The sequence below is a fragment of the Oncorhynchus gorbuscha genome, linkage group LG10 (genome assembly GCF_021184085.1).
Source record: "Oncorhynchus gorbuscha isolate QuinsamMale2020 ecotype Even-year linkage group LG10, OgorEven_v1.0, whole genome shotgun sequence".
NCBI lineage: Eukaryota > Metazoa > Chordata > Actinopteri > Salmoniformes > Salmonidae > Oncorhynchus > Oncorhynchus gorbuscha.
Window position 1 is genome coordinate 80760882 of NC_060182.1, and position 14217 is coordinate 80775098.

At 44.2% G+C, this 14217-nt stretch overlaps 1 protein-coding gene across 5 annotated transcripts in view; it reads right to left on the minus strand.

The window, feature by feature from the left end:
• Positions 1-1989: 1989 nt before the first annotated feature.
• The window catches only part of LOC124046626 (E3 ubiquitin-protein ligase HECTD1-like), a 40160-nt gene continuing 27932 nt past the window's right edge, over positions 1990-14217 (minus strand). The window contains exons 25-41 of one of the 5 annotated variants that reach the window (XM_046367225.1): positions 11839-12663; positions 10303-10524; positions 9887-10065; positions 9451-9607; positions 9070-9292; positions 8878-8932; positions 8025-8207; positions 7418-7634; positions 7050-7254; positions 6653-6854; positions 6202-6339; positions 5428-6059; positions 5101-5179; positions 4914-5007; positions 4644-4794; positions 4190-4334; positions 1990-3033 (exon numbers count right to left, since the gene is read on the minus strand). In XM_046367225.1, the coding sequence (XP_046223181.1) occupies positions 2896-3033; positions 4190-4334; positions 4644-4794; positions 4914-5007; positions 5101-5179; positions 5428-6059; positions 6202-6339; positions 6653-6854; positions 7050-7254; positions 7418-7634; positions 8025-8207; positions 8878-8932; positions 9070-9292; positions 9451-9607; positions 9887-10065; positions 10303-10524; positions 11839-12663 (3845 nt within the window). In that variant the 3' untranslated portion in view covers positions 1990-2895. The remainder of the gene's footprint in view (positions 3034-4189; positions 4335-4643; positions 4795-4913; positions 5008-5100; positions 5180-5427; positions 6060-6201; positions 6340-6652; positions 6855-7049; positions 7255-7417; positions 7635-8024; positions 8208-8877; positions 8933-9069; positions 9293-9450; positions 9608-9886; positions 10066-10302; positions 10525-11838; positions 12664-14217) is intronic. The other 4 variants (XM_046367228.1, XM_046367227.1, XM_046367230.1 and 1 more) reach the window with 4 other exon arrangements.

Here is a 14217-nt window from a genome sequence, read left to right on the forward strand (position 1 = left end):
TAGACAACATACAAAGTGAATATATAAGGTGAAAAACAACAAAAATGAACAGTAAACATTACACATACAGAAGTTTCAAAACAGTAAAGACATTACAAATGTCATATTATATATACATATATATACAATGTACAAATAGTTAAAGGACACAAGATAAAATACTCTATTGGAAATCTCAATCAATCAAATGCATTTTGTAAAGACCTTTTTACATCAGAAGTTGTCACAAAATGCTTTACAGATACCCAACCTTAAAAAAAAACAAAAGCAAGCAAGCAATGTGAAGGCAGAAGCACAGTGGCTTGGAAAAACTAGTTTTTTGTTGTTTACATTCAGGGGTAGGACACAACAGTGAGAAGATGTACATAACTGGTGACAGGGGCATGGACGAGACAATACAGAACAGAAAGAAATCCAGTTCAATAACCTACATCCATCCCTTTAATTTATCATTTTGGTTATGCAATTCTTCCTGCTGAGTTAGCTTGCCACTGCCAGTCCACATGCATTTTATACAGGTGACACAAAACTCATTATGCTAGTCAAACATCCAAGTAACTATTATTTTCTATCTAGTGCTCTTTTAGACTTCAAACTAGTATATAGACAGTATGCTGCTCTCTTCGTAGTTGTTGGTATCAGTGACACTGAGGTGAGAGTTAATTTTACTGTTATGTGTAAAAAAAGTGTTATTAGATTAAGGTTGAGATTTTATTATTGAGAGTATTCATGATTCATGGTGTATGATGTCTTTCTTTCCCACAGAATGAACTGTCAGACAACTTTGAGGTTCTTGACAAGTACTTTGGTCATGTGGTGAGTTCAGAGTCTCTTTTTGTTCACTACTTCAGCACATTCTGGCTGTATGCTAGATTTACTGCATGTCAACTATCCAACCACCTGTGCATAGCTCAGCATCTCAAAGGTCAGCTTTTTCTGGGACAAAAACACATTACTCTAAACTAAGCATTCCCCATTAGAGAAGCCAATACTATACATTTAAGTTGTTTTCCATTGGCAGATGTATCATTGGTTTGCTTAATGTATCTCTATTTTGCCTTTTGTATTGATGTGAATATTCTTGTAATTACAGGGCTCATCCGCAAGAGTCCTTGGTCTCAGCATGACTCCCTGTTAAATTAAAGGTTAAATAACTACAATAAAAATAACCATGTGACTGCTTTGTTTTTCTCTCCTAACAAGAGTGAATTGGATGTATCCTTTACAAATGATAAGTTTTGTTATTAACCAGTTTGAGGAAATTCATTGAAACAGATGCTGGGGTTGTCTGCGTGTCCACCCCTCACATTAGGGGCTTGTCACGTGGCTAGCCAACTGTGCCATTCCAGGTCTGGCATTTAGTGCGGCACTGCACAGACTAATGTCTGTGCAGACTGAAATTCCATGACTGAAACTTAAGTCAATTCATCCTTTTACAGAAAGACAATCATTTTGTACATGTATAAAACTGAGTTTGACATTTTCAATGTTTAATTGTTTTTCAAAGAATCCATGACTGAAATAATGTCACAGTAAACTTTGACCCCTCTAAGAGTAGCCAGGGTTAACAATAACATTTTTCTTACTAATGGAAAGGGCTCATTTGGGGGGTGGGGTTAAATTCCCTACTTTACACTGTGATTAGGGAATTACATGTGTATTCAATGTTAGTAGAGACCAATAAGAACCGCATCCTGGCACCTCTACTAGCCTCTGGACCAGATGTCTGAGGCTCATTGAGCAGTTGTTTGAACACGAAGACTGTCGGCCTTTGAAAAAGGGGACACATTAAATCATTTGGATGGCATGGACTTCATACTTGAATTTATTAACAACCCATTGTTATTAATATAGAATAGGGAGGTTTTAGACAGCTGTAGTAATAGATTGACTGAGGTATCACACAAACCCTGTTTTGAATTTGGTTCTTGAATGTGCCTGGAATATGTAATTCAGGTCTTTTATTAAGAAAATAAACAAGACGTTTCATACTTTGCAAACATTTTAATTTTTTGGAGCATACACATTTGAAAATATCTGTTTACTTCAAATTGCAACTGGAGTTAAATAAATGTTTATAATATACAAAGAAAATACAAGGGAAAGCATAGCTTGCTTTTTTCTTTTTAAATGTGCCTTGCACACAGAACCAGTGTTTTTGTCTCTATAGCTTTATTGTAAAATTACACAAGAAATGCACTCAGGGACCTTGATCCTTATAGCAGGATAACAAACAATCAAAACATACATAACGAAAGAAAAATGAAGAGCAAAAATAATAAGCATGTGCATCATGATTGTATGCCGTAAGATTAAGTAAAAGGAGGGAAAGATTTAATCCTAATATTCAAACAATGCAGGCACTAGTAAAACTTAACCTGGTAAGGAAATGCCCAAACACACTACAGTTAGCGCTACAGAAGCAGATACCCTTCTTCCCTCAGGTCACGCAGGGAAAGGAAGGGGGTTGGACAGCCGGGTGGTGGAGAGATGGTGGCAATCTAAAAACCCTAAAATCTACAGAGAATGTACAGATGCTCACAGCCAGAGTATGAGAGAGAGTAAACACTGTAGACCATGAGGAAACTGTCTTCTAGTCGCTCAAGTCCTTCAAGCAGCAGTGTGCCCTGGGGAGGGAGGGAGCTGTAGTGGGTGGAGCGGAGGAAGGTGGGGGTGCCCCGGACCTTATCTGTATCAGTAGCTAGTTGAGCCAACATGGGACTGTTTTCCTAGAGTTCACAGGGGGAAAGGACGGAACAGGGGACATTTAAGGGAGGGGTGGTTGGTGGGGTTGGGAGGAGGGGGGAGAGAGAGATCTATTTTTCTGCAACAAAACACAATAGGCTTCACCAGCAGGGGGGGTTTGTCAGTTAGAATGGGGCAGACAAGGCATGCTCAGTTGAGGTGGAAGCCCTTCTCCATGGTGGCAGCTAGGAGACGCTCTCTCATGATGTCTTCAGAGGAATACTCTGGCAGCTTCAGATAGTGTACACAAGTGTTAACAGAGGGATAGCTGGAGTCTGCCGCGTCCACCTATGGAAAGGAACAATTAGTTTCATTGCATTGCAGTCACCTTGCGGTAAACTATACACTGAACAAAACACGCAACAATTTCAAAGATTTTAGTTACAGTTCAAATAAGGAAATCAGTCAATTGAATAAATGCATTAGATCCTAATCTACGGATTTCACATGACTGGACCTCAGGATCTCATCACAGTATCTCTGTGCATTCAAACTGCCATTGTGTTGGTTGTCTGCAGCTTAAACCTGCCCACACCGCAACCATGGGGCACTGTTCACAATGTTGACATGAACAAACCACTCGCCCACACGCCGCCATACACGTGGTTTCTGGTCATGAGGTAGGTTGGACGTACAGCCAAATTCTCTAAAATTACGTTGGAGACGGCTTATGGTAAAGAAATGAACAGAAATCTCTGGCAACAGCTCTGGTGGACATTCCTGCAGTCAGCATGCCAATTGACACTCCCTCAACTTTTTAGGGGCCTTTTATTGTCCCCAGCACAAGGTACACCTGTATAATGATCATGCTGTTTAATCAGCTTCTTGATAGGCCAATCTTGTCAGGTTAATGGATTATCTTGGCAAAGTAGAAATGCTCACTAACAGGGATGTAAACAAATGTGCAAATGTTTATTTCAGCTCATGAAACATGGGAACAACACTTTAGGGAAGGGAAAGGGGATACCTAGTCAGTTGTACAACTGAATGTCTTAAACTGAAATGTGTCTAACGCATAACCCAACCCCTCTGAATCAGAGAGTTGCCTTAATCGACATCCACGTCTTCGGTGCCCAGGAAAAGTGGGTTAACTGCCTTGCTCATGGGCAGAACGGCAGATTTTTACCCTGTCAGCTTGGGGATTCGATCCAGCAGCCTTTCGGTTACTGGCCTAACACTCTGACCACTAGTTTGAACCCTGTCTATAATCCCAGAGGTCTGGAGAGGAAGATATTAGTGATGGAGGGGTAGTGTCATTCTTGGATGATAGTATGTTATGTTTTAAAGCTAAATAGAATACATTCAATATCAAACATTCCCCAAATTCCTACTGTCAGCATTTCTGAAACATGTCAACATCATTAGGATGGCTTACTGTACTGCAAGGTTGACATAGTTTCCTAAACTCAGTAGTGACTTGCATCATAAAGAGCCCTTTCCTTACCTTTCGAACGATGGTGAGGCGTGGGTGCAGGTTTGCCAGACCACCAGGGGGCAGAGTGGAGCATCCTGTGGTGAACTGGAGGAAGGCTTTCCTCTCGTCAGACGACATTCCACAAAGCACGCGCACAAAACGCAGGAACCCAGGACTGTGGAGAGGACAAGGGAACCGATGAAACCGTTAAAAGGACTCTCCAGAGAAATATGAAAACAACCAGCTGTTAGATAGCGCCAGTTTATGAACTGGTACTTTAGTACACACCTCATGTTCCTCCAGAAACAAAGATCATTAAGTAAGTAAGTCATGTTCTGGTTATGTCAGTGACCTTGCCATTTCAGTCCCTTCTAAAACATGACTAACAGTCAATACAAGGAGATCTAACAACAAATAAATTATTTCCAAGTTGGCCAAATGAAGTTCTATTCTACAAGCTGCAGTAGATGGAGGGTCATCATACCTGTCCCTAGTGTAGCCCAGCTTGGGCTCTGTGTAGTTCATGACATCCTCAGATGTCCAGGATGGAGACTGGTTTCCACACAGAATCATCTGCACCTCCTTGTGACTGAAGGAGCTCAGCTTCTCCATGGGGAACACTCGGTTAAAGCCCTCTGAGAAAGGAACCGTTCATTTCATTACATCCAAAGTGTAGTGTAGGAAAATAAACTCATTTGTGATAACTAATGCTAAAGAGATACAAAGAGATACAAAGTCATATTAATAGGCATACCTCTGAATGCCTCCATTTGTTTCTGGATGCCAGTGTGCATGCAGAAGTCAAACATGAGCTCCACGTACTCCTCAGCATTATCCATGGTCACCATCTGGATGGATAAACAGAGGGAAACAGGACAGTTTCAGACAACTCATCTAACTAATACAACTCAGGTCAGAGTCAACAGTGGTGCTCTACCTACCTCGTCATCCGCATTGGGCTTCAGATCCACTGCTGAGAACCCATGCACTTTGGATGAGGGGCAAAACTGGAAATTCAATCTGAGAGAAAAGGGACTCAAAATTAACCACGTTGAATGATGACATAATTTTACAGCTGTCAAGATCAAATACAATATCAGCATCATGGGAAACTGACAAAAGAAAAGTGAACAAATTCGAAAGCGATTAATCATTGCCTACAAAACAATGTAATTAGCAAAAATGTCATTCCAGTTCAGGATATTATCCACTGAATGCCTAACTAATTTAAGAAGCTCAGTAAGAGTGGTGGAAGTAGCTGTGCTCACCCCAGGTCCTCTACACTAAGTGGGGGTCCGGAGCCCAAGGGGTTCTTCAGCATGAGGTCCTGCAGCCTAGTGTTCTTTTCATCCTCAGACTGACTGTTGTTGCCCAAGATCAGCCTCCTCTTCACCGCCAGCTCCTTCATCTCTTTCAGGAACTTGGCCCGGTGGGAGTTGACCCGCTCAAAGTCCTCCCAGGTCAGGATGCCGTGGTACCAGGCCGGGGGCTTGGGTTTAGGGGGGTCCAGGATGAACTCTGACTTGGAGTCCTCGTCAAAGCTGCCGACAGAATAGGTGTCCAGGCTCTCCTCGGTAGACGCCTCTGACTGGATCTCTGAGAAGTGGTGGTGCTGCTCGGTGGGATCGAGGAGGAGAGGGCCTCCACGGGAGGCGTACAGTAGCTTGGACATGTTGCTCTTGATGTCACCCATACAGAGCAACTTGAAAAAGGGTCGTGAGATGGGAAGGTCCACCAGGCGGTTGTCCTGAATGCACTTTGCCAGGAAGACTCCCAAGAAGAGGAAGAGTTTGCTGAGGCGCTCCAGCTCGTCACTGTCCTGGGGGAATGGGGCTGGAAACAGGCCGCAGGAGCGCTGGACATAGTAGCCTGGAGGTTTCAGACCCCCACCCAGATCCACCTGATAGTACACAACACACAGTCAATAAGAAGCAGGACATTTTCATTGACCCCAAAATATTAATTAAAGGTGACACTGACATGGTTCAAATATTACCGTTTAGATCTACATTTTAATAATGTGACAGTGAAGCAGCACTTACCTGGCGAGACTCATCGTCTGGGAAGTCATCATCACAGAGCCATATACCCAGGGATGCCCTCTGGAACTCAGCTGCCACCAGAGCATAGAACTCCAGTGTGGGACCCAGGCCTGTACCCTCCTCCCCCTGGAATTCAACCTGGGGAGAGAGACTGGTCATTCGCTACGACCTCTCATAACCAGTCACTATGACCTCTCGTGGCCATGACATTCAAAGAAATAGGGGAAGACATTACCAAGTTGGAAAAAAACAGGTGTACAGTAAGATTACAAAATGTATGCCTATGAATTGGATGAATGAGTACATATTTCACACCATTTAGCATGACATGGACCACTTATTCATGGGTACCAATGATAATCAATAATCCCTTCACACAGACTCTCCAATGAGCATGCATGTTAGTCCAGGAGTACAATTCATCTGGTTTATATCAGGCGTGGTGTTTTACTTCCAAAACAGATTTCCTGTCAGCGTGGATCTGCATGACGCGCTCAGCCCACTCCATCATCTGGTCTCCGCGGGGGACCTTGACTCTCTCATGTTTGAGCCGGCCCACCCTGAACTCCCCAGGGTCGTCTCTCCGCACCGTGGTGGAGGGCCGCGAGCGCTCCATGGTCGCCTCCCGCCGGTTCTGCAGCCACACCACCGCCCTGAGATACACCGACAATACAGTACGAAGTCAATGAAATTAACAGCAATAATTGGCCCTGTAATATGCGAGAGTTGTATTAGTTTGTTATTCAATGCTATATAAACAAAGACATGAAATGGGTGTGGATGTGAGAAGACGTTGCACCAGTTTCAGGAGGACACACCCCTTTTGTTTAAAGTCAAGCAGCACTAACCTGGAGGCTCCAAACGCAGTGCAGGTGAAGTAGAGCTGCCGGGTCTCGAACGGGATGAGGAAAGGACACTTGCTGGTAAGCTGCTCACACCATTCTGGGAGGGCCCCGCTGGCTAGGGCCAGAGGCTCCTCAATCTGCTGGAGAATCTTCGTTGTGACTTTCTTGCTGGTGAATTCCTCGGGCGATGCATTGAATTGGAGGTCCTCTACATATGGTAAAAAACAGTTGATCAACAACGTGTGTTATTAAGAACACCAAAAGGTAACATTTTCACTGCAAGAGTATAATAAAATAAGGTAGCATATTATCTTCAGGTGATATGTGATGGGGAGGGGGGGTCTGAGGTGGTATTAGGTGTGTATCTGTACCTTCCTGGAAGGTGCGTGTGTGGGCGTGGGGGTCTCCTCCGATGATGAAGAGGATGCGGAGCAGCTGGAGCACATCCTCCACACCGCAGGCGCTCTGGCTGGAGCCAGCCTTGGCCTGGGCCTGCTCACTAGCCACACTCAGGATGTCACAGGTCTGCATGGCACCCAGAGACCCAGGGCTCAGGCCCCCCGACCTGCACCCATGCTCACAAAAGTCCTGCAAGCAATCATATGGACCGAGGTTTAAACCTGATGTTCCCTCAGCTACCTGACTCTACAAACTCTCTGATTAACAGCGAAGACAGTAGCATAAAACTGGACATGGCTATTTTGCTGCACATACATCCAGTTATTGCATTCTCAGAATCATTATGTTCGTACAGCAAAATAATGAAAGGGAACAGATTCACTATGTAAATCATGGTAATGCATAATTTACAGAACAGCCACAAGCCATTTGGATAAAGTTAAGAGAAGAGCAAAAACTGTCTAACAAGTGGCTAGACAAATGACAGTCAAGCAAGAAGGAAAACAATATATCTAAACAGAGAAGGGAAAATAAATAGATACATAGACAGATAAGCAACATCTTGATGCCGGTCTATACCTTGTATGCAGCTATGAGCTGAGAACAATTTCTGTTTTTCCTAATACTTTTATTAGTGCCGGTTAATTTCCAGTGGCGCAGGAAAGAGGAGTCTGCATTCTTCTGCATGTAGGTTATCAAGTCATTCTTTGGTAATTCATCAGTGCCAAGGTATTGCTCCACATGCTCTACAGACCAGCAACCCTACAACAGGAAGAACCAAATGTTGGTCTTTCCTGATTGTAAAGTCTCAAGGAAAATAGACATGCATTACAGTAGGTTGGTTTAACCACTAAAAAGAGACCCGTGCAGTTACTCTAGTTACAATATAACTAATAGGGTTTTAAGTCACAGTATCCTTGCTGCTTTAAAAGTTAGTGAGATAGGTCTGTCTTAGTCTCGAAAACCCGACCCTAGGCAACAATGACTAGGGTCTGGTTTCAATAACAGACTTTTTTTTGGCAACTTTAATAAAAAAAAAATGTCCTTGTCCTTGTTCCCGGAGTGGATCCTCTTCAGATAGACAACTCTTCCAACAAATCACGATGCAGACATTCCAGAATGTTGCAATTCAAAACCAAAGTTCAGGCAAAATCTTTGCAGTGGTTTATTGAAGATAGCCACTTGCGAAATGCACTCACTAAAAATAACCTCAGTGATCTCAATCTTGCCAGCTACTGTTTAGTATTTTATTCAAGCGGATAAGGTAGTGATGTGGGCAGGGACGCAGTTCCTCTATGCCATAAAGAGTCACTGTTGCCTAGGTTGGGTTTTCGAGACTAGGTCTGTTTAATTATCCAGGAGAAGCATTTCGCTACACATTGAAAACAGCCACAAAATATTGGGGGGGGGAGGTGTGAAACGTGTTAATTACCATTTTTCTGCTTTCCTTCTCTTTGTCCGAATCCTTCAATTCTCTGTACATTATCCTGCAAAACAAAATAAAAATGGAGATCTGCTATTAATTCCAGATACTTTCAGTTTAGGTTTCATCATAGCGTCAAGTTAGAATCCTGAGGAAAAACTAAACACCCAAACAAACTAGCATCCTGCCTGGCAGACTTACGTGTATGTGGGCTCCCAGATCCGGCGTAGTTTATCTGATTTGATACTCCCGTTGCAGGAGACCTGTAGGAGCTTCTGGACATAGTAAAAGATAGTACCCTTGTAGTTGGAGAGGGGTAGTTCAACTTCTCTTGTGGTTCCAAGCCCTGCCACTTTGAGGATGAGGGCGAGGTGGGGAGAGGGGGCACACTCAACCTCTTCCTGGACTTCAGAGCGAGGTGTACCTGCAAGGACAAGGAAAAACATGAGGAAAGAGCTCACCACTGGGCCCTAAGGTGCAATTGAAGTAGGTGTGAAAGACTTGCCATTTGTCTAGTAATCATGTACAATCCAAGTCCATCCACAGATGGATATTGAACTGAACTGTGTCGTGTTTGTGTACCTGGGGGAGGGATCTCCAGGTCAGTGGTCTGCTGGACATTGGTCCGGCCTGGCCTGGGGTCAAACGCCGGGACTAAAGCAGAGAACTGCCTTTTGAGGACAAAGTCATCGTCCCAGGTTCTCCGCCGACCCCCTTTGGTTTCATACTCTTCCTCTTCCTGATAAAACAGGACATGAACAGACCTTAGTTCTCTGGGAGTGGCAGGCAAGGTATTACACACAACACAAACAACATGCAACACATATCGACGTTTACAGGAGAAACAAAACTTTCATAAAAACAAGGTCACATACATTTAGTTACACACTTCACATTCGAAATTGACAAGAACTTAAACTGAAATAGGGAGGTTTTCAGGCAATTCTTTTTTTACGAGGGTGCAAGCATGCAATCGACAAGTACACTTTATATGAATAGAAACTGCAACAGATTTTACCCTATTAAAATGAATGTGGAAACCAAGGTTTACCCTGGACCGTACCAAAACTTCCTCATACTCTTGGTCTTCCTGATTGTCATCCTCGTTCTCATCATCATCATCATCAGGCTCAGGCAGATCCTCCTCATCATCTAACTCAGCCAATAGCGTGTTAGCACGACAGCTGTCCAGGAAGTCTGCAGGGAGAGGTGGTGAGATCTCACTAGAAACAACTTTGAGCATAATGCACTTCATATAGAGTCAGAAAGCACTAGCCAAATATACGAGGACACTGATGAATCAAGAAGTGTGAAACGACAAGATGGAAGTTAGGCAGTAGAAACACGTATGTGTTAAATGAAGAAGCAGAGGAGTAGTGGAGGAGGATAGGAGATGTATAGTATAGGAATAATAGTAAGTCTAGTATAGCCTACCATAAAGGGAAAACTCAGCATCCTGACCAGTGTCACTCTCACTAGACGTAGAGGTCAGGCTGGTCGTCAGAGTGTTACTGAGCAACTGGCCAACCGACAAACCTGTGGTTGCCGTGGCTACATTATTGCTGCTGGTTACTATGGATGTGGACATTGTAACAGTTGAGGTGGTACCAGTGGTGGTGAGGTTAGGAAAGCTCTGTGCACCCATGAGAGGAGAAGCTGCAAACAAAAACCCAAAATGCGATTAGTTCCCAAACAGAAAAAGAAGCCGGTATTATTTTGACTGGTTCCAGTTCAAACTGAATGCTGGTTGCTCTTCTACCACTACACATGCTGGTTGCTCTTCTACCACTACACAGGCTGGTTGCTCTTCTACCACTACACAGGCTGGTTGCTCTTCTACCACTACACAGGCTGGTTGCTCTTCTACCACTACACAGGCTGGTTGCTCTTCTACCACTACACAGGCTGGTTGCTCTTCTACCACTACACAGGCTGGTTGCTCTTCTACCACTACACAGGCTGGTTGCTCTTCTACCACTACACAGGCTGGTTGCTCTTCTACCACTACACAGGCTGGTTGCTCTTCTACCACTACACAGGCTGGTTGCTCTTCTACCACTACACAGGCTGGTTGCTCTTCTACCACTACACAGGCTGGTTGCTCTTCTACCACTACACAGGCTGGTTGCTCTTCTACCACTACACAGGCTGGTTGCTCTTCTTCACCACTACACAGGCTGGTTGCTCTTCTACCACTACACAGGCTGGTTGCTCTTCTACCACTACACAGGCTGGTTGCTCTTCTACCACTACACAGGCTGGTTGCTCTTCTACCACTACACAGGCTGGTTGCTCTTCTACCACTACACAGGCTTGTCACATTCAAGCCTCAGTCAGCACCTTCTGACTTAAAAAAAAAAAAAAATGTGCATCTTACTTTTAAAGGTTAACATTAGAAAATAATGCACTGATCACCGCTCGCTTTACACAAGGATGACGCAAAAATGTAATTAGAAAATGTCAGTAATAGTCTGTCAGCAATGCAATAATATGATTTATTGGTGAGGCATTTGATTCTCCTTGGTTTAATGAAATAGCCTAATATTAGAGCAAAGAAAACCAGAAAAAAACTGCAGCACAAAAGCAAGTACACCATTCAGATATGTGTAGTCAGTATTTCTTCTTCTTGGCTAGATGAGCGTCTGTCTGTCCTGTTTCTTCCCTTTGTGTGGTGATCAAGAGTCGGATTAGCAATCATATCAACATTGAACACAATCTACAATTTTACATTGCCAGGACAAATTTAGTTGACTACTACTCCAGGTTAATGTAAAAATTTGATAACTTATTACTGTACAAGCTGAAGCTAAACTCTAAACCAAAGCTACAAGGCTCCTTCTACAAGTCATGCCAATAATGTCAAGTGAGCTGGCAGGACAGTGGTCCCTTTATGTGCACTGAAGGCTGAGGACTGAAGGCTGAGGGCTGCATGTATCCCTGGGCTGCAGACAGTAGAGGCTGAATACTCACTGGCAGCGCTCATGACGTTTCGTCCCAGTGTGTTGGTGTTGTTGTCGCTGCTGCTGCGGCTCAGGTTCATGTTGTTGGTGGCATTGGTGCGGGACATGTTAGGAGCTCGCCGCACAAATGACTCCATGAGGCTGGCCTCTCGTGATGACAGATTAGGCACGCTGGCGCTGGAGCTCATGGGAGCGCCGGCCGCCAGCAGAGAGCTGACGGACAGACGGGCGCTGGCCACGGAACATAGAGGTCTCTGGGAAGCAGCCTCCTTACTGGAGGACTCAGACACGGAGCTGACGTCAGGCGAGCTGACGCTGACTAGTCCCATGGAGACGGCCGTGGCATCTGCCGCCGCTTGCCTGTCCGCACCCGCTTTCCGCTCGCCACCCTCCTCTGCGGTTATCGTGCTGGTGCTGGAGGCGGATCCGGCCTCGGACAGCACCACAATGGGTTCTTGGCCCTCTGCCCCAGGGATGCCCCCACCAGCCCCTAGTAACCCCCCCTGCTCCAGCAGGCTATCGGCCCGACGCTCTACCTTGGTGGAGCTGAGACTGATATCACTGCTGCTGGCCACGCTACACACCGAGCTGCTACTGCCCTTCCGGCTGGAGGAGCTGGCCCCTGCAGCAGAGGAGGAGCCGCCCTTGTCCGGACAGTTATTTTTCACCAGGCTGCTCCAGGACTGCGCTGTGCCTGAAACAGTGGATGAGACAGGTTTGGGTGACGGCGCAGACTCAGGGTCGTACCCTGGCGCAAGCTTGAGGTCAAATTTTCCTTCAGCACCCATACGATAAGAGTTTGAGCCACCAGCATCCCAGGTGACATCAATCCAGCCTGGAAAAGGATATGAATGTAGTGAGACCCAGCAGAGAGCAAGTCAAGACAGCAGTTCTGCTCAACACTGGACCAGATAACCATGTTTGTGACGTTGTCTACAGGTGGGCTGAATACAGATTCAGACTAGATCCATTAATCACCATCAGTATACCATTCTATGCAGCTATACTGAAGCTGATAAAATTGGTTTTACTATTCAGCACAATGCTAAGTCAAATTGAGATACTGGATGTCCTGATGAAACTGTATGGTCTAGTACTCTGGTCCAGGTGAAGCAGTCAGATAGAAATCATGAGTTACAGAAAATGACAAAGCAAGGTAGAATTTAGCAAATGCAAAGCTGAAAGCCACTTGAGAAAAAGGAACTGAATAATATCGTTGTCAATGTAAATTTAAAAAAAATTGCAATGGAGCCCATTCAGAGCTTGCAAATTGTAACATCAACATGCACTCAGCTGACTGATGGAGACAATTAGTCAAAAAGTATTTAAAATCACACTGGAAACATAGCTGCCCAGAGATTTAACAGATAGCGACGGAGGAAATGATTGTACAAGTATGAAAAGGTTACCTGATAAGTTGGGGGAGAGGGGGGAGGGTTGCACTTCAAAATATCAAACTAATAACAAAAAGGGTATAATGGTAGTGACAGTTTGCAAGTTTAGTCAAATACGTAAATGATAATGGGAGCGGTTTTAAGACGTTTGGCATACAGAGATAGACATGTAAATCCTTTACACGCCCCTTGTATTTAATAATAATAAAATGTTAAAAATAAATAAAATAATGCGGTAGGAGAGCAATAGGAGGATGAGCATCACGTAATGCAGTCTAGTCACACAGCAGTAGCACTGACTCAGATCAACAACTACGCTGCTCTGTAGTCAGCTTCTACAGTTAGTGCATCTCAAGGTAATTATTTATCCTTCATTAACAAAGCATGGCCTTATTTGCCAATGGGGACAGAGGAAGTAGGCCTATAGTGTGAGGTCAGAAGCAGTAGGTTAACTAATAGGCCTATAGTGTGAGGTCAGAAGCAGTAGGTTAAGTAATAGGCCTATAGTGTGAGGTCGACCGATTAAAAATCGGCATGGCCGATTAATTAGGGCCGATTTGAAGTTCTCATAACAATCGATAACCAGCATTTGCCGCCGATTACATGGCACTCCACGAGGAGACTGTGTGGAAGGCTGACCACCTGTTACGAGAGTGCAGCAAGGTGCCAAGGTAAGTTGCTAGCTAGCATTAAACTTGTCTTATAAAAAACAATCGATCTTAACATAATCAATAGTCAATTACACATGGTTGATGATATTATTAGTGTATCTAGCTTGTCCTGCGTTGCATATAATCAATGCGGTGCCTGTTAATTTATCATTGAATCACAGCCTACTTCGCCAAAAGGGTGATGATTTAACAAGAGCATTCGAGAAAAAAGCACTGTCGTTGCACCAATGTGTACCTAACCATAAACATCAATGCCTTTCTTTAAAATCAATACACAAGTACATATTTTTAAACCTGCATATTTAGTTAAATATTGCCTTCTAA